General features: G+C 54.1%; 1 protein-coding gene across 3 annotated transcripts in view; it reads right to left on the reverse strand.

The window, feature by feature from the left end:
• The window catches only part of Kcnip1 (potassium voltage-gated channel interacting protein 1), a 193174-nt gene extending 177471 nt beyond the window's left edge, over positions 1-15703 (reverse strand). The window contains exons 1-2 of one of the 3 annotated variants that reach the window (XM_048815671.1): positions 14871-15552; positions 9388-9581 (exon numbers count right to left, since the gene is read on the reverse strand). In XM_048815671.1, coding sequence (XP_048671628.1) covers positions 9388-9457 — 70 coding nt within the window. In that variant the 5' untranslated portion in view covers positions 9458-9581; positions 14871-15552. Of the gene's footprint in view, positions 1-9387; positions 9582-14870 lie in introns of all 3 variants that reach the window. The other 2 variants (XM_015492629.2, XM_015492632.2) reach the window with 2 other exon arrangements.
• Between the last annotated feature and the right edge of the window lie 10528 nt (positions 15704-26231).

Raw genomic sequence — 26231 nt, forward strand, 5'->3', positions numbered from 1 at the left:
TCTAATTTGTCTCCCTCCCAGATGTGCACTGATGTTATCTGCAGCCCTCAAGCCACAGACCTTGCAAGTGGGACTCTGAAAGCCTGGAGGTTTGTACAAATAAACCAACACACAAATGACGACTACCAGTCTTTCAGGCAGGAAGAGCTTTACACACGTGCACACAGAGGAAGGAATACACACTCTCCAAAGCAGACCCCAAGGAGCAGGAGAGCAAGCCTGGGCTGAGCAAGGAAGCTGCAAATGTGGCCCTGGGTAAATGAAGACTCCATCTGTTTCTCAGGCCAGGTACTTGGCTGGTCTGACTGCTTGGACAGCTGTGTTAAGGAGGATTCTGAGGTCCTATTCCAGCTCTAATGGAAAAGGTCCTGGGACAGAGGATTCACATCTGCCACATGAGGTGGGGAAGAGTGATCTCTGTCATTCTTGTTCTAGTGACCAGGACTGTGGTGATAAGGAATCTGCATTTACCAAGGTCATAGCCCAAATCGAACCACAACAAGCCAAGTAGTTCTTAGCCCATCAGGGATCAAGGGTTCTGCAGACATCTTTTCAATGAATCCTCAAAGCAACCCTCATGGGGGTCAATATTCTTTTCTTACAGATGGAGGATCTGAGGCTCAGAGAGGGTAGGGGATTTACCCAGGCTCACCCAGCTCAACAGACACAGAGCCAGCTCCAGTCCATGGCCTGGCCTCTAAGTCTGAGCTTGTTGCTATTACGTGGAGACCCTCTGAATCAGGACTGTGGGGGCACCGCACGGCACTCTGCAGCCTGGTTGCTGTCGGCTGACAGAGCAGAGCCAGGGTCGGGAGGCAGCTGGGTAGAGATAATGCAAACAGCCAAATGGTGTTGGGTTGGGGCTTCCTGCAGTTTTCTCTTATCTCTTGAGTTGGTTTACTGCTCCCCCAAGGTTTTGGAGTCAGTCAAGAGGAGGAGAGGGTGATTTCGCACAGTCAGTCCAGTGGCGTGGAGACCCAGGGCAAGCGGGGTTTGGTCTCTGGGGCTTCCGGCTGGCTGTGCAACCACGGCTTCCCTGAGCCTCGGGCTCCCCAAATATCCATGGGAACCCACAGTGGATAGCAAGTGTCAAGTCTCTGAGACCTAAGGGCCGACAGGTCTGGGTTCCAGTGCCGTCCTTGCAGGTCCCAGTCTGTGACCTCCGGCTGCTTCTCGTCCTCTCTCGGACCTTCCTCAGTTTTCCTACCTCTAAGACAGGGACGCCACATCTGCCTGTCCGGGTTGCAGGACAATTTAATGAGATGATTTTGGGAAGTGCTCAGCCCAGTGGTCACTATAATATACAAATAGCATGGCTTACCTCCCCCTGCCCATGACACACCCCAGGGCCCTTTAAAGAGCACCTCCTGCTAGGCAGGCAGAGTCCCCGGGTCTCGGGAGCCTGGGGACAGCCCCCTCAGCTCCCACCCTTTGCAGACGGCACATGGTCTCTTCACTCTCTGCTCTCCCTGTGTCTTCTTGAGGCTCCTCCCTCTGGATCACCGCAGTCTTCCAATAAGAACCAGCCCGACGGTGAGACCGGCCACCAGGGGCCGGCCACCTGCACCCGCGGCTTCAGATTTTCTCCCTCACCCTTCTTTCTCCCCTCCCTCCCTCGCTTTCTCCTCCCTTGACTTTGTTCCAGGACTCGAGGGTGACGACAAATCGACTCCAGAGACAGAGGAAGGTGAGGCAGCTGTGACCCCAGCACCACGTTGGTCTGGCCATTTCCTCCCTGAGCTGCCTGGGAGACAGATCCTGCCCTCTCTCCATTCACACTTCATCTTCCAAACTCTCCCCAAGGAGCCCATCTGAGCTAATCTGTGTCACCAACCTCACTGGACACAGGAAGAGACCAGTGTCCAGCAGCACTAGCTGCCAGGTTGGATTTAAATCCAAGGCCAGTTTGTCTCCAAATCTTATTCCTCACGAGGCAGAACAGTACTGGGACCCAGATGCCTACAGTTCACCCTCCTCTTGCTCAACAACCCCAGCCACATGGGATCCATTCAAGAATCCCCCTCTCCAGGCTCAGAATCAGGATCAGGGGATCCAAGCAGAGTCCAAACCCCACAGTTTGTACCAGAGACACACAAAACTCTGGTCTATCATTATTCACCACTTAGAATCTCAACCCCTCCACTAGTTATAGAAATAATGAATGAGGCCAATGTTAATAGCTGCTACCATTTACTGAGCCCTTAATCTGTGCCACATACTCAAAAGCTATGAGAACCCTATAATTTGGCCACATGATACAGAGGGACCCAGCTCACTTATGATTTTTGATTTTCCGGTGGAGTGAGAGCCATGCATATTCAGTAGACACTGTGCTTCAGACTCTGAATTTGGATCTTTTCCCGGACTAGTGATATGACATACAACCCTCTTTCGAGATGCTGGGCAGTGGCAGGGAGTGGCCGCTCCCTTTACCCTGTGATCATGATGGTGAGGGGAACAACTAGCCCTCTGGGGTGTGCTGTGACTGAGCTGTGTGCAAAGTCCAGAAGGTCAGGTGCTCTCAGCCACTGTGACTTACAGCACCTTCAGTTTCTGATGGCCTTGAGGACATGACCTCATCGTAGGTCGAGGAGCCTGCTTGCTTCCTGTGCACCGTGCACAGGTCTTCAGGGGCCTCTAACCTGCCTGTGGTGGAGGGTGGCTGGGGGTTCGGGCACTCAAAGTACCTTCTGCAATCTCCCCCGGGACGTGGGGAGGACCCACTGCCAGGAGGAGCCAGTGCAGAGCCAGGACATGCCCCTCGCTCCTGCCACACAGCCAGGCACTCTGGAGCAGCTGCAGCGATGCCAGTTTCTCCCCGTTCCTTGTGGTCAGTTGGTGAGGAATCAGACAGAACAGCCTGCCTCTGGGGGCAGGCTGGTGACACAAGGGCTCAGGCCAGGCTGACACCCAGGGAGGAGAAGGCGCCAGGGAGTCCTCCCAACCCCCAGAGAAGGAGGAAGCCTGCGGCACTCTGTGGGTCACAGAGCTGGTGCAAGCACCTTGGGATGAGATGGGGAGCTGGGCCCAGCCACCCTGTGGGGTCCTTGAGTTCACCTAGGAACGTGGCCTGTGCCCTTCATTTCACAAATGTTTACTGATGATGTGACCGTGTCCTGCCATGTCCTGCCATGGCGCTGTGCTGGAAGGCAGGTGGCAAGAGCCGTGTACATGAAAATGATTCTGAAAGGCCAACCACAGGTAAGAGAAGAAACCTGCAGGCAGCCCTGATTTGCCTTATGTTCTTGCTTTTGGCAAATCCATGGGGGAACTTAAGTTCTGGAGGTTGGAGATCCTTGTGCAGTGTAGTCAAGGAATAGGGCTGGGACCAAGAGAATGATCCACACGGCCACCATCATCCTACCACCATACCACCTCCCCCAGCGCACCTCCAGCACCAGCACACCCCTGCCATCACCTTCATGACCACCAACAGTACCCTTAGTCACGGCCATCATCACCGCCACCGGCCACCATCATCACCATCACCCTCACCATCGTCATTGCCTACACTATTGCCACCATAACCACCACACCACCATCATCACCACTACTGCCACACCTGCCATACCTGGGATTGGCAGCATCACCATCAACGCCACGTGTCTCCGTCACCACCATCACTTCCATTGTTACTGTCACCAATGCCTCAAAACCAATAGTATGCCTGCTCCACTCGTCCTAATAACACCACCCCATCACCACCACCACTACCACCGTTGCCACCACCAACACTGTCACCACCAACCATGAGCATCACCACCATTGCCTGTCACCTCTCAGGACCCACCCTCCTGCATGTGGGCAACCTGATGCAGGTCTTTGCCTCCATTTCTGGTGACAAGCTTCCTAGTGACAGCCTCTAAGCCCCAAAAATACCAAACACCAATGTCACTTTCCATCCCTCTCCTTTCCTGCGGCCTGCTTCTGGGGCTGGCCCATCGTATCCCTCTGCCCGGAACTTCCTGCTGAGGCTCCTGCCTGGGCCAGGCCCTCGCCCTTTAATCAAGCTCCAAAGCCACCTCAGCCAGGCTGCTCCTGCTCCTCCAGCCCCAGAGGCTCCGTCAGAGGTGCTTCCCCTGTGCGGAGCCAGCACAATGTCACACCCTCTGCAGCCTGGGACAGCGAGGCTTCAGGTCAGCCCAGCCCTGCGACTCGCACCCAGACCACAGTCCAGCCACCTTCCCCAAATCCTGGCTCAGCTGCCCTCGAGAAGGGAGTCACTGGGTACAGGTGTCCCTTGGTGTCCATGGGGGATTGGCTTCTACAGGGTCCCTGCAAAGCCACTATCTGCGGGTGCCCTTATGTAAACTGTGTGTCCACTCTAACTCATCTCAGTTACTTACTGCCTAATGAAATGCTTGCCCAGCACTTGATTTGGGTGTATTCAGCACAGCATTTAGTGCATGACGAATTCGAGTTTTAGCTTTGGAACTCTCTGGAAATTATTTTTTTCCTGGAACATTCTTCATCTGTGACCAATTGAATTTAAAGACATGGCACCTGCAGATGTGGAGAGCTGACTGCATTTACTCTGCCTTTCTCGTCTGGCAAGGATCCAGTCGTGTCCTCTAATCCCTGGGGTCCTACACGGCTTACAAAGAACCAAGCCGCGGAAGCTTCGGGCACTTAGTGGGACTCTGCAGACCTGCCCTCACGATCTTAGTGGACTCGAAGGGCTCTGAGCACAGAGGAAAGGGCTTTGGAGTCCCTCGGAGTGGATGGAGCCTTCATTCTTCCACCAGCCTTTGGGGGACCTGGGCACGTCACCTCTCCCAGAGCCGCAGGTCCCCATCTATAAAACAGGGAGATCAGCACCTGCTTCTCATAGTAGGAGGTTTCACCTCTAACATGAAACTAACCGTCCTGCCCACCTCGTGGGTCCACTGGAGATTAAATCAAAGTGTCAACCACACTTAGACAGCACGAGGGCCGTGTGAAGGTCATTTCTTCTGACTCATTATAAATGTTGTTTTATCAGCACTTTGCACAGCCCCTGGCGCACAGTAGGACTCCAATGCAGACGACCATTTTCTTTGTCGGTTTCTAACTCCAAAGCTGAGATACCCAACAGGCTCCCCTCAAGAGGTGCCCGAAAAGCTGAAAAGATAGAGGCTCAGACGCTGTGAAGAGACTTGCTTTGAAAGCAGATTATATTTCAAAAAAAAAAAAAAAAGTCACCAAAATAGTCATCGTGGGAAAAAAAATCCGAATTTTGATAAACTTCCTTATACCAAGTTTACCATTTCTGCCTTAAATTGTGTAGATGGCCATTACTGGGGAGGTCGTCGATGTGGTTGTTGTGGCCTTTGGCCTTGGGGACGTCATGTCCTCAGCCCAGGGCTGGCCGAGGGCACAGGAGGGAGGCCCCTGCCCCTGCCGCCCCAGCTGGGGTAGGTGGGGAAGCCTCCCCAAGGGAGCTGGGCTGACAGCACACCTGACCCCTGGGAGGGTCACCCTGGGCCAGGAAGGCAGCACGGTGACAGGGCCTGGGTGCCACCGCCCTGACTTCCCGGAGATGGCTGGAGTGGTGTGGCCTCACCAGCGCCTTTCCCTCACTTGGGCCAGCGCAGGCCTGGGTGGGGAACCGAGAGGGCCAAGAGGAGGCAGAGATGCTATTTTCAGCTCCTGGGAGCTCAGCAGCTAGTGTCCGCCTCTGGCCGGGGATCAGAGGCTTGCTTGACCTCATGCTGTAGGCAGGAGGCCATGAGCAGGGCACCTTGGGTCAGGCAGGCTTCAAGTCCTTGCTCTCTAATCACCAGCCAAGCAAGACTTCCCTGAGCACCCCCAGACCCGCTTCCTACCCGGCAAGATGAGATAATGCAACTGTCAAAAGACTACTATAAAAATAAAAGGAGGTGAGGTCACCTCCCCCCACAGGGGTTCCGCCGAGTCCCCTGGAAAAGGCAGTTGACTTCCGTGCTCCGGATCCTTCCTTCGTCTGTGTGGACTCCTGCTAACTTCTGATACATTTTCTGCCTTCAAATCCCGACTCAAAGGCTCTGCACATCAACTCACCCCCAGCCTGCTCTGGATCCTGAGCGGTGCCCATGCCTCTTAGGCAGGAGGGTCCTAGCTGCACAGGTCTGTCCCCTTAGTCTTCGAGGAAACTGAGAGGAAGACCCAGGAAGCCCCTCGTCACACTTGATGTGGCAGAGAACATGGAGGTACGGCTAGGGCCACGGCTGGCAGAATCAAAATTCAGCCTCTCACTTGGCTGGAATAACATTTAAAATTAGTAAATTAAAACTTAATGGGCATACCTAGTCCTGCACTTCTGTTTTATTAAAAAGAAAGAAAAGCTCAATTTCAGAAGCGCTAATCTGGGGAAATCTGACTTCGTAACTATTCGTATGAAGACAAGCAGGGCTGGGGAAGCCTGGGGTTCGGATGCCTAGAGGGACACAGAAGCGGTGTGACTTCAGGCAATCCACTCACCTTCTCTGGACTTCATGTTTTGCATCTATAATAAGAGGCTTGAATCAGAAGCTGTCAAAGCTTGATACATAATTTTTCCATCTTGGTATATAATTTTATGTAATGCAATATATATTTCTGTAATGTGTGCTCTAGGCCAATGCTTATAAATGTCAGTGGGCATACAAACCGACTGGTGATCTTGTTAAAATGCAGGTTCTGGTTTGGAAGGCCTGAGCTGGGGCCTGGAGTTTTATGTTTCTAACAAGTCTTAAGGCTGCTGGTTTGAGGACCACACTTTGAGAAGCAAAAGACCTAGAGGGCACTAACCTATTTTCCTGCCTTCTTGCTATGTGATGACCTCCGTTTCTTACATGCATTATCACATTTACTACTGATGCCTTAATTTTCTAGATCCTGTGAAGATAAAAGGCCACACAGGCCAGCTGACTGGTCCAAGGCCACATAGCTAATAAGACACGGAGCCAGGACTTGAATCCAGGTCTGTCTAACCAAGAGTCTATGCTCATGACCTCTGGACCACACATATGTGTAACATGAACTTGGGCCAATGAGCAGCTCAGGACAGATGGGGAACTAACCAGAAAGCCACCGTGCACTTGCAAGGGTAGAACAAACCCTCACATTTCTTTCCTTGGCAATGATGACCACTTACGAACTGACTGACCCTTCCCTGCCCCTCTGGACCCTGTGGGGGCCCTGACTCTGATGGGTGACGCTGAAAGTTTGGGGTTCTAACATGCCTGGAGATGTTTCAGTGCTCCATCCTTTACTGACAGACCACAATGGCGGTAACAAAGGGAGAAAAATTTAGTTCACATAAATGATTAGAGCAGAGGAGAGATGTTTCATCCTATTAATGAATTTGCTAATTGGCCTTCTGCCCCCAATCATTTCATATTCAAGCTTTCGCAGTGTCAGATTAAGTGGAGACAGATCCAGGGTGCTTTGAGATGGGCTGAAAGTGGCCACGGGTGGCCTGGTTATTCAGTGGGGCTACCCAGTGCTTGGCCGCCTTCTCCCACACCTCTGGCCAGGCCGGGCTATCTGTCCACTCAGGCCCCTTGGCTCCCAAGCTGAGGCCCAAGGGGCAGAAGTGGGTGTGGGGTTAAAAGCTTAAGCTCTGGGACCCTGAGCAAGGCTTTTCTCCTTTGAGAGCCTCAGTTTTCTCTTCTGCAAAATGGGAACTGCAACAGTGTCTTGTCCTGCAGGGCTGAAGGGACCACGGTGCCTGGCACTGAGAGTGGCTGACTCACTTTAGCCATCATTAATGCTTATAAATTAAATGTCAGTGGGCATACAAACCGACTGGTGATCTTGTTAAAATGCAGGTTCTGGTTTGGAAGGCCTGGGTTGGGGCCTGGAGTTTTATGTTTCTAACAAACTCCCGAGGCTGCTGGCTTGAGGACCACACTCTGAGAAGCAAAGACCTAGAGGGCACTAACCTATTTTTCCTGCCTTCTTGCTATGTGCTGGCCACCGTTTCTTACATGTGTTATCACATTTACTACTGAGCCTTAATTTTCTAGATGATCTGGAGATAAAAGGCCACTCAGGCCAGCTGACTTGTCCAAGTCCTGTCCAATCCTCGCAGGTGACACACATATTCATACCTTTTGCCATCTAAAGTTGACGACTTCCCATGGTGTCACCAGAGACACCACTCAGCATTCCAGTGACCATGGATATGATGGCTTGGGCCTCTGAGGTGTGGAGTCAGAGGCCACAGGACAGAGATCACCAAGGGTGAGCAGATGCCAGGAGCAGGGGTTACCCCCAAGGGCTGGAACCGTCTCCCCTAGGCCAAGTGCTGTGTGCACACCCTCTGCAGCCTTCCCCGACCCCACGCTGCCCAAAGGGAGACACCGACTGTCACTGTCTCTATTTTGCAGAGGTGCAAACTGAAAGACTCTGTGAGGTAGGCTGTGGGTCGGCAGAGGAGGATGCGATCCCAAGCCTTCACTTTAACCTGGTGGTCCTGGCCGCGATGCACCCTCTGCCCAGCTTCCCACCTGAGCGCAGTGCGCCCCCCCACGCCCCCCACCATTGCACTGACGGAGCATTGAATTTGGCTGGAATGGCCAGCAGGTAACGCAGAGCACCACCCCTGGCTAGGACACAGGGAGGGGCTCCATCCCTTCCGAGGAAGCTACTTCCAGGAGGTGACCTACTTACAACGCTACCTGGAGGAGGGTGAAGCCCAGAAACAAGTCCCTCCGAAGGCCCCAGGACTCTTGGTCTCTTTCTTCCTCTCTCCCCTAAACACTGCTCCTCGCCTGCCTGATGAATGGGAACGGCAGCTCCAGGGCCATTATGCAGAATGTCACAGGCTTCTCCCCGAGCAGGCGGACGCGGATTTCTCATCTGCATTGCCACGTCCCGGCACCACTGGGAGCCACCGAGAACACGAGCCGTGGCCCATCCATCCCCACCTCCACCAGCCCACATCCATTAAGCCTGGACCCAGTGTCAGGTCTGACACAGGCCCTGGAATACAAATCAGTCCCCGAGGGCAAGGCAGAGAGATGAGTGGTAAAGCCATCAGGACAGTCTCTTCCCATGTTCAGGGCTGCAGCGAAGGGACAGCGACAGCTGTGTGGGAACCGAGAAGCCAGCAGCTGCCCCGGAGGGCTTTCCCACGGGAACAAGGCCTTGAAGGGTGTGTAGGAGCTAGGACACGGGGAGGGGCTCCAGGTGAGCGGGGAGAGGAAGGTGGGTGACGACGAGGCTGAAGTGACAGCAGGGAAGCAATGCTAAAGGTTGATTATGGGATGGGCTAAGTTAAAAAATAAATGGCTGGATAGACATAGAGCCCCGATGTCACCCAGACAGGGAACAGTGGAACCCCAATGCAAGGGGACACAGGAAGTCACTGGGGCCTTTCTTTCCACAAGAGAGGGAAAACAGTCTCTCGCGCCTCCCCCACCTTCCCCAGGTCAATTTGGATACCTGCTGGTCTCCAAACAATGGCCGGGACTCTTCTTGATGAATTCTCTGTTTCCTCATTTCTAGGAATCATTTGCTACAAGTCTGCTCTTCATTGGCACCAGGGTTTCCAGACCCTCGATTCCTTCCGAATTTCACAGTGGGGCTGCGATGGTTGAGTACGGTTTGTTCCCTCCAAAAATCATGATGGAGTCCAACTGCCATGGAGAGGGGAGAGACAGTCCACTATGGGGTTTGGAGGCAGGGCCTTGGGAGGTGATCAGGAGCAGGTAAGGCCACCTGGGGGAGCCCCATCACTGAATCCTGGTGGCTTGATAAGAAGAGAAGGAGACCAGAGGTCACCTAGGGGCCCCCTGTGTCTCACCACGGGATGGACGAACCCCTCAGGACCCTGCCAGCGAGATGTGGCTCTCAACCTGGGACCTCCAGAACCATGAGCCAACATGAGCCTCTTTTCTTGAACAGGCCCCCGATCTGTGGTCTTGTGTTATTAGTCACAGAAGGCGGGACTAAGACAGGGTTAGATGCGGGACTTGGGGAGCATGGTTATCAATATTGATTCTTCACGAAGAGTCCTTTGTCACCACTTTTCTGGGACCCTGCCAGTCATCCACTCGTCCGCGGCCGCGCACCCTGGGTGCTCACCCACCCCGTTCAATCATTCCTGCTGTCGTTCTTTGCTTATTCATCAGTTGTCTCATTCACTTGCTCATTTATTGAGCCCCTTATTCATGCAGCCGCTCAGCCCCTGCTCATTTGTGAGATCAGCTCCTGCACTTGGGCATTTACAGAGCTGATAGTGAGCAAAGCCCTTCCAGGTAGACAAAGTCTTTCACCAGGGTCCAGACTGAAAAGCCCCACGGGTTCTAGGCAGGAAATCCTACACATTTTCCAGCCTTTTCCATCTCTGTGCTGTTCATCTCGAGCTCCACTGAGTTTCTTGTGGAATTGACCGACCAGAGATGTGCCTGGCCCTCGGTGTGGGTTCCTCACACTTTTGTGGATATCGGGGGCTGGGGGTAGGAAAACTGTTCTCAGCACTTTCCTGCTAAATGGTAAACAGATTTGGTACATTTCATGGACAAAGCCAATTCAAAGCCAGCAGACCAAGTCACAATTCATTCCAAGTCCAGGGCTGGGAACTGAAATCTCAGGGGGAAGCTCACTTTCCCAGCAGGGGCCGCAGTTCTAGGAAATAATGGAGAGTCACCATTGTTTATGATTTCCCCTGGGAAGTATTTACCGAGTACCTACTGTGTGCAAAGAACCAAGTGGGAAATGGTGAAAAATGATTCAGTTTCCTGCCCCAAGAAGCCGAGACTCTGGTGATGGGGAAGGAGCTTAATACCTCTCAGGGTCACCTAATTCCAAGCATGACCTGTGAGTCATAAGAACTCAGACCTTAACAGAGTTTAGGAATTCAGATGGGGGGAAGTCGCTTCTCCCTGGGGCTTACAGACGGCTTCCTGAGTATGGAAACTGCTCAGTGAGGTGGTGGAGTGTGGGCAGAATTTTAATTAGCAGACGGACAGGGAGATAGAGACTACTATGGAGTTACTGGGCGAAGGGGCAGAGATGGGCAAAGCTGGATGCTCAAACATGTCTATCCCTCAGTATTCCCCTTTACAAAGGAAGAAACTGGCATTTCCAAGGTGAAGCGATTTGCCAAAGGTCCTTTGGAGCCAGGATTGCGCGACCGCAGAAGATATGCTTCTCCGTGACCCTGCCTCTCGCCCGTCTCCCGGATGCCTCCAGGTTAAATGTGCCGCTCCATCAATACACTCTGAAGTCTCCGGGGTAAACTCTGCCTCCATAAATTCTCCAAGGGGCTCCATGATTTAGAAGCCAGGAGACCAGCCCCAAATCTTTGTCTGTCCTGCAACACGGCCTTCCAGAAAGCAGCCCCCTGGGCATTCTAGAGACCCGAGCAAAGCTCAGCCCTTTCTCAGAGTTCTGAATGCCTCACTCAGTCCTGGAGGCATAACCCAGCAACGAGGGGTATTTGCTTATAGGAAAATCTCAGCCTAGGTGCTCTTGGCCTAGAGCCAGCTTCCCTAAACTCTCCTGCCCTCCCACCCCCACAACCAGCAATTGCACCTGCATGACGCTCCTCTAGTTGTCCCAACCCCCTAACCCAACTCGCTCAGCCATTCAAACCCAGGAGCAGGGTCCTTGGTATGAGAAGCACAAATAAAACTGTCAAGAGTCCGAAAGTGCCTGGGACTGGATGCAGAAGCCGAATCCCAGAAGCACGGCTTTACCAGTTTTTAATTAAAGACTCACAAAGATCCCAAACAGAGAGAAGGCTGGAGAGTGAACTTGGATGTTTTTATTCAGAGGCAGAGCTCTTCAATTACTTGAGATTTCTCTGCCTTCAGGGACCTCTCCCTGAGCTTCCCAGTTGGGCTAGGTGCACTCCTTTGCAGCACTAATCATGCAGAGTCCTTGGCGTATTTTAACGACATGTATGTATTTCCAAATTATATTTTCAAAGCATTCAGGGCTTTAGTGGAGCAGGCTGTGTAGTTTTCAGGACCAGGCAGGAAGCAGAGGCCAGCTGGAGACTGAAGCAAGGGGTCAGGGTCTCAGAGCCGAGGACCTTGGTCTTAGTTACTTGGACAGGGCTGGAAGAACATTCCAGATTCGAGCTGTTTAGACTCTCAAAGGTACTGCCTCCTTCCAGCGTGGCCTTACTCTGGGCATATGGAAGCTCCAAACAACACAGCCATAAACTGAGCAGTAATCTAAAATTTGCTGACCACTTATTATGCAGCAGACACTCTGCTAAGTGTCTGACTTGCATTATCCCTGAAATGCACACAACTCAACAGCGATTTTAAGATAGTAACTACTACTGTCCCTGTTTTACAGTTGAGGAAAACAAGGCTTAGTCACACAACTAGTGAGTGGTGCAGCCTGGGTTTGAACCCAGCGGGGGGACTGATAGCTGGGTTGAAAACCCCAACCACTCTCTTCTGACTGCATCTAATTAATCTGAGCCCCAGCCTTGCAGAGATCACAGCAGCAGCTCCAGAGAGAGCATCAGCAATCAAACCGTAGAATTTGAGAACCAAGTGGAGCCTAAGAAAATGTCTACTGTAACTTCCTCTTTTTAAAGAAAACAAGGCATGGACTGGGACAGCGACCTGGCCACCAGCCCTTCTGTCTTGCTCAGTGGAATGCCAATCAGCAGAAGACCCTTGCAAGGGAGGCAGCTTGGAAGTCAGGGTCTCCTCTGATTAGCATTCCACTAAGCGAGAGTGAGAAAAGACTCTGCCAGGCAGCTGCCCAGGGAGGCGAGCAGCTGCGCTCCTGGACACATCAAGCCAGTGTTTCGGGCTCTGTGCAGGAAGTGCCCAACACCCAGGACTCGGGCAGTGGCTCTGGACCTACTAGGATCTCTGTTGTAAGGGTTAAGTGAGCATGCAGATAACACACCTAGCAGTGTGCCAGGCACACAGTAGGGGCACAATGAATGCTAGTATCCCCCTTCTCTTTCTTGGGATTCTGGGAGAGAGAAGCAGAGAGCTTTGGCTTCTGAGAGTCCTGCAGGAATTGATTCAGGGTGACCTGGAGTTTCAGGTAGCACAAAGGAAGGGTGGATGGTAATGTCTGAGCTCTTGCTGTCTCCAGTCCTATTAAAGGAGCTAGCTCCATGTCTGTCTGTCACTCTATCCTCTCATCCTTGTAACCATCTCCTATGAGTCCCTGGTGACTGTGGCCAACACAGTGTACGAGGCAGGGTCCTCTCTCCCTCCACTTCCCACACCTCTAGTTCACCTCTGTGACGCAGCATCCCACCTATTAGATGGATAAGAAAACTGAGCTTCAGGAGGTGAGGGGACTTGCCGAAGGTCACAGAGGAAAGGCACAATGAAGCTGGTTACACCAGACGTCACTGGACTCTAGAGCCCGAGATTGTTCTGTGACCCCTAACTCCTCTTAAGGGGAGTGCAGGTGTTGAAAGTTCTTTTAAAACAACCCCCCAAATTTCCTGTCTCCACAGTCTTCTGATCTCTGGGACCTCATGGTAGTGAGATAGGGGAAGGGGTCCTGGCTTTGGTGCTAAACATTATCCCCAATCAAGCAACATCCCAGGATCTGTGAGAGACGGGGCTCTGCAGGTCAAAGTCCCCTGCCAAGGCTTGAAGATGGACCTGTCCTGCTTAGGACTAAGCAAAGGGCAACCCTCCCTCCCTGACACCAGGATGTGGGACTCAGCTTGTGAACGGGCCAAAGCCTCTTCTTGTGTCCTGGCCTGAAAATTCTGTCCCAGTCTCATCACCTGGGGTCTGCACCCAAGAACTCTTTCTTTGGTGCTCAGCCAGCCTGATATTTTCTGGGGACCGGACCAGGATCCTGGACCCCTTCTTCCCAGGGCCTTCAAGGACAGTCTACTCCTGGGGAGCTCTTTGGTTCCAATCAAGGTGAGATGACCCAAGTCCTAAGAGTAGACTCACTATCTCCCAGGGCCACCAGTACACTGGTACCCTTCTGAGCATTGGCAAGCACAAGGGATATGCGCGTATCCCCCACCTGTAACCAGATCTGGCTCCAAAGGCAGAACTTGAATGTTTCAGTGTCAGGTTCCTTAAAATCCTTCCACTACTCACAACAGCATGTGAACATTAATCAAAACCAAACCCATAGCTCTCTTTTCCTAATTGCTTCCAGGTTCTACATCCCAACAAGCAACTTTCCAACTGCTGGCTAGGAGGCCCGCACAGGCACCATGGCCCCCACTTCACATGGACCCCTTGACAAGTCACTGGTGACATGGCCCAGCTTAGCTGGGAACACACAGCTGCAGGCTGTAGGCAGGAGGGACTCCAGTGTATTACGCCTCTTAAACCTTAACGGAAACTCCCCTCTCAGCCCCCTTTGACAGTGCCCTGTGGTCGCAGACCTTGGCAGCTCGCCCATGAGATGCCCTTGCTCCTACTGACTCCTGAGCCACCAGGACAGGAGCCCTGGGAATTTCACCACCTGGCAGCAGCTGATTCCTTTTGGCTTGCAGAGGTTTTTTTTTTTTTTTTTTTGAGGGGATGGGCAAGCAGGGCCCCCTCTCCCTGGTTGGGGGACTAGCAGGTTTGCACCTGGTATGGTCAAGGGAGCAGTGGGTGAGTGTGAGCACCCTTGTTGGATGGCACCCGTGCCATCCGTCATGGGAGCAGAAGAGCTTCCCAACATTTTCATCGGAGAATCCAGTCACCTCCACCTGTGAATCTGCTCCTGGTGATTTCCCCTGGAGGAGGGTCGGCCCCTGGTGCCCCAGAGGGGTCCAGGTGCCTCTGGGTCCAGCACCCACTCTGGCTCCCTCCTCTGGGTGCTCACACCAACCCTCCTTACTCCTTGGGATCCAAGAACCTGTTTGGGCTCCTTGTGGAGATGGGGGCCCAGACTCGGGGAGGCAGATGGCGACCCCAGCTCAGCACCCAGAACCCCCAAACCCAGCCAGGGGAACAAAAGGAAGAAGGACTGCTTACCTTTAGAGGGTCGCCTTTGTTTGGTTTGCAGAGATGAGAAGGTGCCCATGACGGCCCCCATGGCAGCGAAGACTTGAGTGCGACTTGGGACCCCGGGCCCTGCCCTCCCCTCCCCTGAAAGGAAACCAGTGTGTCTCCTCTACTCCGAATTGGAGGAGAAAAAAAGGAGGGAGCCGGGAGCCCCGGCAGCTCGCCTGCAGCCTGGAACGCAGCGAGCGTGGGGCTGGGGCTCAGGGAGGCGGCTGGCTTCCCTCTCAGCCCCGCACATGCACTGACTCACAGGGCCGGCGGCTCGGGTGAGCCTTCGCCACGGCTCCCGGGAGCGAGGACGCAGCCGGTGGTTCCCTGGCCAAGGGCCGAGGACGGAGCCCCGGAGCCTGCCTGGCGCTGGACACGGGGCCGGCGCCCGCCCGGCCGAGGCTGCCGAGCCCGCGCCGCGTGCGGTGCGGGAGCCGCGCTCCGCCCGCCCCTGGGCGCTCCCTGCCGGCGCTCGGGCTGGTCTCGGGGGCCGGGTACCGATCATGAATGAACAGCGCCGGGATCCGAGCGGAGCGAGCGGAGCCGCCGCGCGCCCGCCGCTGCGCTCAGGACGAGAGTGTGAGCGGCAGGTGCGGGCAGCAGACGCCCGGGCGTGCGCGGGACACCGGGGAGAGGCGCCCGGTTGATGGGTGCAGACGCACCCGGGGCTAGGCACCGGCTGATGGGTGGGGTTCAGGGGGCAGCAGATTGCCCCCGAGGGAGAACGTGCGCGTGTGCGTGTGCATGCGTGTGCGTGTGTGTCCCTGTGTGTGATGCGTTTTGATTTCGTTTGACTTCAGGGGAGATCATATGTAACCCACTGCTTGGATTCCTGGGGTGGGGAACAGCCTGCCTTGCTTGCCCGGGGAGGGTGAAAAGCGCACATCCAACTGGGTGGTCAGGGCTCAGTGGGGGCTTGAGGGGCAGGCAGAACCCTCCAAGGCCAGGGCCGCCTGCGAAAGATGAAAGACTGGGAATTGGGGAGGGAAGAGGAGCTCGGGGGGCCTTTCCTTTCTGTTTTCTTCTGTGTCTCCCCTTCCTCTCTCCCTCCTTCATGGTTTGCCTTATTCTCGCTGGTGGGCACAAGAATTTAGCAGCTATCAGCTGTGGGGCAGGGCTTGAGCCTGTGTGCCATCTCTACCTGCTGTGAGCCCTTACTTCAGATTTCAAGAACCCCCAAGTTCCATCTCCATTTTTTTTCTCTGAAAGGGCAACATCTGGGTGCACAGGAGTGAGGCTGAGGCACTCCTCTTCCCCACATCTGAGCGGCAGGGTTCCCACTAAGACCCTTTTGGATTGGCAGAAGAATCCTTGGTCTCCCAGGCTGTTCCTGGACCCCTCCCTGGTCATTTTCTCTCAGCCACACAAGTATGCACCATGTTTGCAGTTCACCAAGTTCCCCAGCATAGGGCCTCATAAACATGCACACTTAGTTCCACAAACATATGGGCACAGATCCCTGAAGCCCACAGACATTGCTGCTATGCACACAGACCAAGTCCATAATGCATCTCTAAGACCTCACCCAAGACCCACACATCGTGCAGATGCACACAGTACAAAATGGAGGCCCTGCATTTAGTCACACAGGCATAGGTCCCCTGGGAGCTGCCCCTTCAAGGCTGCAGATGGTTTGTGACTTGCCCCCCGGGGGCAATTGTAGTGTTCTTCACCTACAGTGCTTAATGTTTTCTCCAATGCCAGCAGGAGTCCTACTGTGTGCCTCAATAGATGTGCCTCTAATGTGCCCCTTTCCTTTGGGATGTCCACCACTGTTGAGACCACATCACCCAGTGATGTCCATCCAAGCCCGCTGAGTCAGCCAGGTGAGGCCTTGTTATCTCCACGGAAGAAAGTAGAAGTGTGTGGAGGGTAAGACATTTACCCAAGCTGCCCAGTCAGGGTGTGGGATTAGAACTCAGAGTTCAGGCTCTGTCGCAGCCTCCTGTGGACCCTCCTGTTGGCAGGGCCAATGAGCTGGAGACTCCTGCTCTGGATCCCACCAAATGCAAAACCCTCACTCTCCTACCTGCCAGTTTAGGGCCATCTATGCATCAGAGCCCTGGAATCCTGGAAAGGAGCAGGACATAGGAGCTGGCCCTGCCACTCTCTGGCCTCCCTCCTCCACTCCCTGCTGGGAAGAAGAGTGGGGTGGGGCTGAAGCTGGGGGTCTCCAGAGGACCCATCAGCATGGCCAGGGCTCAGGGAACAGAGGAAGGCTCTTAGCTGAAAGGATGCTGTCCCCTGGGGGTCTTTGGCAACCTCTCAGGACATCATTGGAGAAGCACCAAGGTGCCCCCACCTGGGCCTCTGCTCATCTTCAGGCAACCTGAACGCCTGTGCGCAGGACACACTTGGGTGGTGACGCGTGGCCAGGATGCCCTTCTCTCCTTTCCTCTCCAGTCCCTGAAGAGGCAGAGGACTGACAAATTATTCCATTTTACTGATCAGACATGGCAAAGTGCCTCTGGAGCTTTTCACAGCCCCTGCCTCTGAGCACTGGGAATGAAGTGAAGTCACCAGTGTGAAGGCCACTCTGCTGGGCTTCTGTGGCCTGGCTTCTGTCAAGCCCCCTGGGCTCCCAGCAGGACCAGCCACACTCACCCCTCACTGTTCCCCAGATGTGCCCTCGTGGGTCTTCTACAGGACCCTTGCACAGCCCATTACCCTGGCGCAAATCATCCCTGGTCCCTTCTGCCACCTGGTGACCTGTTGCTGCTCATCCTTGAAGGTCTCCAAGTGTCATCCCCTCCAGGAGATCCTCCTGGCTGCAAGGCAGTGTCCCGTAGGGGTCCTCGTGGCACTGGAGGGTTTGTTTTCCAGCAGAGCTGTCATCACCCTGCTTCTCATTGTCCTTTCTCTCCCTGGCTGGGGACTGAGTCCCTGGAAGGCAGAGCAGTGCAGGTCTAGCTCTGTACTGCCTGCTTAACCCCTGGTTTCTAGGGGACTGTGGTCAGTCTCTGCTGGTGAATGAATGAACCAGCTTCTTTGCTCAGTGACCCGCTTAGTAAATGAAAATCAGTGATGACCAGATCACCCTTGCCCCTTAGAAGGAGAAACACTTCTCCCATGTGAAGATCAATGCATTCATTCATTAACAAAGGTTTCTGGAACATTTACCATTGAGCAGACGTTTGCATGCACAATAGCTCATGTAGTCCTGATGGTGCCCTAGGATGTAGATATTACCTGTGGATGGACAGACACACACATGCACCATACACACCACCTGCTCACAAAGGAGGTGCTCACCAAGCATGCATCTAAGCAGGAATACATGGGGAAGGGCGTGAGGGACGAGAGGGGATCCAGGTGATGGCAGACCCGATCTCTGCCTCTGAGGAACTTGCAACAGAGAGCAAAGAACTATGGGGGAGAAAGGGAGCCCCAGAGGTGAGTGCTGGGGCCCTTCTGCCAGTCACTCTGGCTGCAGAACCCCACGTCGGGCTGTCCCTGGCATGGTGTACTCGCTAAGGTGACCTTGCCACCATCATCCTACTGGAGCGGCAATGGCCATGGACCCCTTACTCTGGAAGGCCAGCTAGCTCATGCCCCACCTCCCTCACCCACCCTGGTATGGACTAAAGTTTTGTGTCCCCACAACATCCGTTGGGTTGAAGCCCCAGCCCCCGTGCAGCTGCATTTGGAGACACAGCCTCTAAGGGAGTCTATTCAGCTCAAATGAGGCCATCAGGGTGGGGCTGTGTGTTCTTCCAAGAAGAGATGCAAGAGCCACCCACCCCTGCATGCACCAAGGACAGGTCCTGTGAGGACATGGAAGGTGGGGGCCATTGGAGGCCCAGAGGGGAGCCCTTGCAGACAGCAGCCCTGCCGCACCTGGATCCTGGACTTCTGCTCTCCAGGATCATGGGGAGAGAGCTATCTGACGCTGGCGTTTTGTTCAGGCAGCACCAGCAGATGAACACACCCCTCCAAGACCAAGCTATGCCCCCAGAAGGCTCTGAAGTGAGGCCTTCCCTGTGACATGAGCCTCCAAGTAGGCCCATGTAGGCCTCCCCTGAGGCCATTCAGGGAGGAAGGGCCGAGACCCTCAGGGGACTGCAGGGGTCCTGGTAAAACATGCCGGAGCTTGTCTGTGTGTATGCAATGTGCCAGCCACCCTTTCTTGCCATTCTCTCTCCCTGTCTTCCTCCCTCCCTCCCTCCCTCCCTCCCTCACCATCCATTTCCCCATCCCCTCCTTCCCCTCCCCTTCCTCCTCTCCTTCCTTCCTATCGCTGTTCCCTTGGCCAGGTTTCTTCCCATCCTTGTGGACAATGGCACCTCAGTCCCACCACAAATAGAAGTAGCGTGGTGTCAGATAGAGTCTGGAATCCGGAGGCTACTGGAAGGGAATTCAAACCTGGATCCTGCCCCTTTGCTGTGTGATGCTGGGCCTGATGAATGCTTTCTCTGAGCTTTTCTTTCATCTCCTTGTGGACTGTGTCAGTAGCCACCTGCTCGTGCTGCTTCGAGGGGTCTGGAGATGATGACCGTAAGGTCCATGGTAGGAGCAGGTAGAGTGGCCCTGTGCTGGGTCGGGGGTGACTACTATTCCTGATGCTGTGGCCAAGTGTCATGCTGTACTAGAGAGATGTTAAAACAGCCACAGCCCTCCTGTGCCTCCATCTCTGCTCTTCATCTGTTTGATAGGAAATCTATTCTCAGGGTCCCCATCTGGTATTAAAAGACTCAGATTAGTTCGGGAAGGGAATGTGGTTGGCACCTAATTCTGTGCGATTCAGCACTGTGCTCGCTGCTGTCTTGAACCACTTCCCAAACGTTCTGCATGCATAACTCTGGCCTCCTCAAATAGACTGCAGCCTCAGAAAGCAGGGCCGAGTCTCCCCTGCTCCGTGAACGCCCAGCCTCCCTCGCCCACCACAGCTCAGCCTGGGCCAGAAGGTCCTAGGTGTTCCACAAATGCCCCAACTGGGATCACTCAGGCCAGGGGAACGGCGTCACCGACGAGCTCGGGGTTCAAGCCTCACTTCTCTTAGTAATGCGTCCGTGGGTCTCAGCTTCCCATCTGTGACACATGGCACAACCACTCCCTGGGGCTAGTGTGAGAACTGGGTAAGGGCAAGTCAAGGGAGAGGGCTCTGTGTCTGCAAATCTCTGCTGTCATCATCTGCATTGGGGTCGTTTAGCTTTTCATTCTACAGATGCTTGTTGAGCATCATCTCCATGCCGGGCGCTCTCCTGAGCAGATGGGTGAGCTGGCCATCGAGGGCTTCGGACCGTCAGGTCAACTCATTGTTAGCAGCTAAGTTTGTGCTGGGAAGGAAAGAGGGGGCCAATGAATCCGCTGTCACAAGTGCTCCAAGAAGCCAGGTCGGAGAACCCCGTGCACATAAAGAGATGCTGCAGTGCCCTGGAGCTGGAGAGGTCGGGGCAGGAGGTGCCACTTTCAAGTCAGGGAAATCAGACCCCACATTCTGGGTTTGCTGTGTGACCTTGGGCAAGTTATTTGACCTTTGAGAGCCTCAATTTCCCATGCTTGCCAACAGAACAAAGCCTCAGGGACGCAGGGGTCAGACCCAGGGTGAGATTGAAAATGACCATGGTGACAAAGAGGGCACCTGGCATGGGATCTCCCTGGCTGCAGCGCAGTCCTGGCTCCAAGGACACTGGTTCCATGGCTGTCTCCCCTGCTGATCCCCTTTGCTCCTACGTCTCCCCCATCTCTCCAGAGGGGAGGAGAGACCTGGGGATAGGACTGGGGTTTGGAAGTGCCTCTCCTGGCCGCGTCCTCAGGCGGCCAGCGTGGCCTCATCTGTCGAGGTTGATCATGTTGTTTGAGGACCAGCTCTAATGTGGGCTGCAGGGGAGCCGGGCGGCCAGGGCCCGGGCTCTGCCCTGCACATCCTGACGGCTGCCCTGCCCCAGGGGATCCCCTTCACGCTCCAGCACTGGAACTGTCTCCACCGGGGGCTGGGATGAGTTCAGACAGAGTGCAGCCACCCACGCAGCCACACTGGCAGGCAGCAAAGCCCTCGGAGTTACCCAGCTCCTGCTGGAAGTGTGTGCGGGGAGGGTTAGGGAGGGGGGAGGATATTCCTGGAGACCAGTGATGGGTGCCAGCCCTAGACTAGGAACAAGGCAGAGGCTTCACGAATATTGATCCTGAAGTTCTGTGAGGCTGGGCAGAGGGTGAATGGAAAGGGGAGGGGAGACAAGTGGGTGGATTCAAATGTGCCCAGACAAACATTTGAAGACCCTGGTGGACCCTCTCCCTCCAACAATGCATGAGCCACACATATTTTATGGGGTTGGTGACTGTCACATGCATGGGACATGATGGGCTCCTGGTTCTCATCCAAAGGAGGAGAGAAGATAGGAAGGGATTTGATGCATTCAGTCTGAGCTCTCTGGGCCTCAGTTTCAACATCTGTAAAACAGGCACCGTGATTCAGAGGCATAATTGAGAAGGGGCACTTAAGTGCTTCCATGTCCTGCCCAGCAGGTGGCCAGGCTCAGGTAAAGCTGAGGTCATCTCTAACACTGATGTTGACCCTCATTCCTCCATTCATTTGGTCACACCTTGGTGAGGGTGTTGGGTGAGAGTCTCCTCTATCACACCTGGAGCTGGTCTCTGGGGTTGCGGAGGTACATGCTTACTGCCTGGGGGAACTCACAGTCCGGGGGGGTCAGAGGAGGGTAAAAAACTCCCTGGGATATCCCAGACTTTACCTAAAAGCTCCCAGAATTACGTCTCTTGCTGGGCCACCAGGGAAAACAGCCTGACTCTGGCCAGCCCCACCCAAAGTCCTAGGAAGAACACAAAGTCAAGGCTCATCAGGTCAGGGGTGTGGGTCAGTTTAGGAAGGCAACGGCCAGGTGGAGAAATCAAGAGAGGAGATGGGTAGGGACGGAGAAGGCTGGAGGGGAGGAAGGGGGGTCAGGGGTCTAGGCAGGAATGAGGAGAGTGAGGCTGGCCGGGGTGCTCAGCTCCTGAGCCATAGTTGTGTGGGACCCCAAAGCCTGGGGCAATGGGGACAGGTGCTGGGTTAGACTCTCTTGTCTTTCTGAAGTGCATGTACATGGCTCCACTGTCTGCTTAGGTAGATGCCAGCTTCCCTCTCCTCCTGTTATATAACGATTACGTTAACCATGGTAGCAACCCTTTCTGCAGTTCTTACTGTGCCAATCATATGCCTGGTCTCACTTCATCATTTCAATAGTCCCACCCCCATATGGTAGGTACTCTCATTAACCCCCATGTTGCAAGTGAGGCCACTAAGGCACAGAGTTATTAAGCACCCTGCCCAAAGTCACACAGCTGGCCTTGAACTCAGTTGGTCGGATTCAGAGCCCACCCTCCATGTCCAGTTCTAAGCCCCCATGCTGCTCTTGCAACCGACCTCTTCTAGCAGTTTCTCTAGGAAGGAAGGAAGTCACTGGGGACTCACAGGTGTGGTGCCTCTTCTCAAAGCCAAGCGACAAATGCCAAGAGGAGGTGCATAGAGCCTGGCACCCTCTCAGCGACAGGTGCTGCACTCACACACGGTCTTGTTGCTTGGGGGCTCATGTTCAGCAGCCTGCTGGGTGCACACAGGATCTGCTCTCCCTCATGCCTTCTGCAGACCAAACACCTTGGAAGGGGGAAGAGAGCAGGGAGGGAGGAGGCCACAGCAACCTGGGCCTCTGATATTAGTAACGCGCCAGCCACAGGTGGGTGAGTGCAGCCCTGGTGCTCCACCCCGTCAGCCACTGCCTCCCAAAGAGGGCAGAAGCCCCAGAGGGGGGGGGGGAAGAGTTGCGGCTGTTCTTGTGGTGAGGGCTTACCACGGGGCAGGGTCTGCAGAAGTAAGGAAATGTAAAACCAGAAGGCATGCCCAGAGGTGTCTTATTTCCTGTGACCACATCCCTGCCCCACACTTGAGACCTGTGGCATTCGCTGCCCAGGCAGGGATGACACCGTTTGCTCTCTTGAACTTTCACCAAGGTCTCACATGAGCTAAGAACCTGGAACAAGACGGACCCATTGGCTGTAGGCAGGACAGAGATTCCTTCCACCCCAGGTAAAGCCTGGGGGAAGGTGGTCCATTCATCACTGGAAGCCAGGAGCCGAGGATAGTAGACCCCTCGGGGGGGATCTGCCACATGCCCGCCCCACCCAACAGCCCTCTCTGCAGCAAGAGCATTGCACAGCCACAGGCCCATGTCGCTTTGCTGGGCTGACATGTCTCTTCTGGGTGAGTTTGGCAAGAAGAATCTTTCCCTTGCAACCAAGAGGGGCTGGCCTGGAAAACCCCCCGAGAGCCAGCCAGCATTGGGAGGCCCAGCAGAGACCCAGGAGCAGGATTATCATGCCATGCACAGGAGCTGGGGCACCTGGGGGCCGCCTGCCTGCAGGGGTCTGGGAGGCTGCCCACAAGTGGAACCTGCCTCCTGATGGATCCTCCGTAAACCCAGCCCCAAATGTTCAGGCCTGCTGGGGAAGGGGCGTCCCGAGCTGATTGTAATTGCTCTGCCACTGAGAGACATGAGAACTTGGAATAGAAATTAAAGTTCAGCCATTTAAGAAATAAGCAAAGTGACATTTTTGGCATATCAGAGCACGTTGAGTGAAACTCTTAGCTACTCATAAAACGATCCTCGTGTGGCTCCATGGCAGGGACTGCTCTTTTGTCGATTAGCAGACAGAGGCTCAGAGAGGTGGTAGAATTTGCCTTGGGCCACAAACCTTGTGATCTGCAGAGCGAGGGTTCAAAGCCAGCTCTGTCTGTCCTTCAAGGTCAACCTCTTACCCACTCAGGAAGGGAAATGGAGGGGGCAGGGAAGAAAGAAGAGGTGGGAGTAGGGGCACCCACTCACCCTCCCTCCCAGGGCTGCCACCAGGTCAGGGAAGAGTGGCTGTGAAGAGCCTTTGTCCTGGCTTAGAAGGCATTACAGAACCCAGAGGTGGCTGGACAGAGGCACTGATGACCGTAGTTGTTCCCAGGTCCCTGAACACTGTCCCTCTTCACAGACTTCGTGGGGGAGCCCATGGAGGTTGGGCTGCTTCTCTCCTCCCTCGCTCTGTGGAGTTGCCTTCCCAGGCTGCCACCAGCCACTGTCTTGACAACAGTGGCTCTTCAAGCTGACTCTGGTTTCTGTTGTCCCTTGCTGCCCTGGGCTGGCCCTGAGCGAGCAAGGGAGTTGGTGTGCTGGCTGGTGCAGGGAGCTCATTGACAGTCCAGGGCTCTTCCTCTGGGATGGCATTTGCAGGGTGCATTAGTATTCGCACCCACAGCTCAGGGCTGTTCCGGATGGAAGATGCTATGCAGACCAACATTGCATTGAGCCTGCTGTGCAACAGGAAAGGGGGAGTTGCTGCAGTTGTGGAGGAATCGAGGCTACCGGGTAAGAGGAGGCTGAGGAAGGCTGCAGGCCAGAGACCCGGGCTTCTCATGAGGACCTCTGACACTGACAGTCCCCGGGGCACCTGCTGGCTATGATTATGAGCACCCCGTCAGTCCCAGCATCCACTGAGCCCCTGCTCCACCCACACCTGCCCAGTGTTAGTGCCAGGGATTCAGAAAGAGAAGAGAGGGGCAAGGGTCCGGCCCTCAGGAAACTCAGTCCCCTGGAGACCATGGAAAACAGGGAGATAGACCAATGGCAGTCACCCCAGCTTATAGAGGAGACACCTCACTGAACCTGGGAAAGAAGAGTGGTTGGGGGTTGGGGGTCAGACAAGGCTCTGCAGGAGAGATGTTTTGAGTCAGGCCTTGAAAGATGAATGGGAACTTGCCAGCCAAACACAACGCTCAGCACCTGATTCCATCAGGGACCTCCTCTTCAGCCAGGCCTGAGGAGTCGCAGTCCACTGCACACACATAGAAGAGCCTTCGAGGGCAGAGAAATGATGCATCACAACCCCACTTACAGATTTCCCACACCGGTGGCTGCAAGGACTTTGGAGAAAGCAGATCCAGTCACCATGGTGACTTAACTCAATAAAGCCTGTGAGTTGGGATTGAAGTGGGGACGGAGCCACCCAGAAGCAACTGGATCTTCCAAAGGCCTCTGGGGTAGAGCCTTTCTGGCTTCCGTATACAGGTGTTGGTGAGCTTTTCATGCTGCAGCAAAGACCCGGATGGAGGCAACATGGTGGTCTTGTGCAGGAATAAAAAGTGCTGTGCCTAGAAGCAGACTAAGAGCAGTTGCTCTGCAAAACATCTTTCCCCATGTCACCTGGTAATGAGAACAGCATGGCGGAGCATCAAGATGGGCGATACCAAAGAGAACTATCTGGAAGCATTTATTTCCAGTCCCAAATGGAGCTTTATCTGGCATTTGTCATCAGTCTACATATTCTTTTCTTCCAGGTGACTATAATTGCAAAGTAGAGCTCACTTTGACATCTGACGGCAGGACAATAAGATGCTACCACCCTCTGTGGACATCCCATAGGAAACACACAACCTGTCCCCCAACTAGACCCTGTGCACGGTGGTGAAGAAACACGTGACCAGGTGCTGACCACCAGATTAGAAGAAAAAGGTGAAGACCTGGAGCAAGGCCCCGGGACAGAAGAACTTAGCAAAATGTTCTTTACGACTGAGCATTGTTGGTGTCTTCATGGACAATATATTCTTCTTTTCAAGGTATCACCAACCTCGTTAAGAAGCAGAATCCATCAAAAGAAGGATGACACTGAGATTCATGGGAGAATCAAAGAGAAATGTTATCCTGTGTCTCATTTGCCATTTGAGAAAATGCAACCTGGTGTAATCACTAATGTATAGTATAATGATGAATAATAATGATATTAATAATAATAATTCAATGTCTTTCAGATGTTACAAAACCCAAACACCTGACATCACCAATTTATAAAGAGGAAAGGTTTATTTTCCCTCATGGTTTTACAGGTCTCAGTCCGTGATCGGTTGGCTGCGTTGCTTTGGGCCCAGGTAGCACCTCATGGTGGGGGCATGTGGTAGAGCTGCTCACCTCTGTGCTGGCGAGAGACCGAGAGGAAGGAAGGGTTCCACCAACCCGCTCAAGTCATGCCTCCAAGGACCTAAAACATCTTAATAGAAGCCCCCTCATAAAATTTCCAACTCCTGATAGTCACTCTGTGGGAAAGTCTTTAACAAATGGACCTTGGGGACACTGCAAATCCAAACTGTGGCATAATGTGTTCCAGCATCCCACTGCGCCCCGAGCTAGGAAGTGCCTCCCACTGTCTAACCAACATCTGCTCCATTGAAGAAGCACAGTCATCCCTGAGTATCTGAGGGACCTTTGTTCCAGTTACCAAAATCCGTGATGCTCAAGTGTCTCGTAAAATGGCACAGGAATTACACATCACCTTGACTTGTCTGGGAAATAATGACAGGAAAAGGAGTCC

Source organism: Marmota marmota, unplaced genomic scaffold (genome assembly GCF_001458135.2).
Source record: "Marmota marmota marmota unplaced genomic scaffold, marMar, whole genome shotgun sequence".
NCBI classification, from domain to species: domain Eukaryota; kingdom Metazoa; phylum Chordata; class Mammalia; order Rodentia; family Sciuridae; genus Marmota; species Marmota marmota.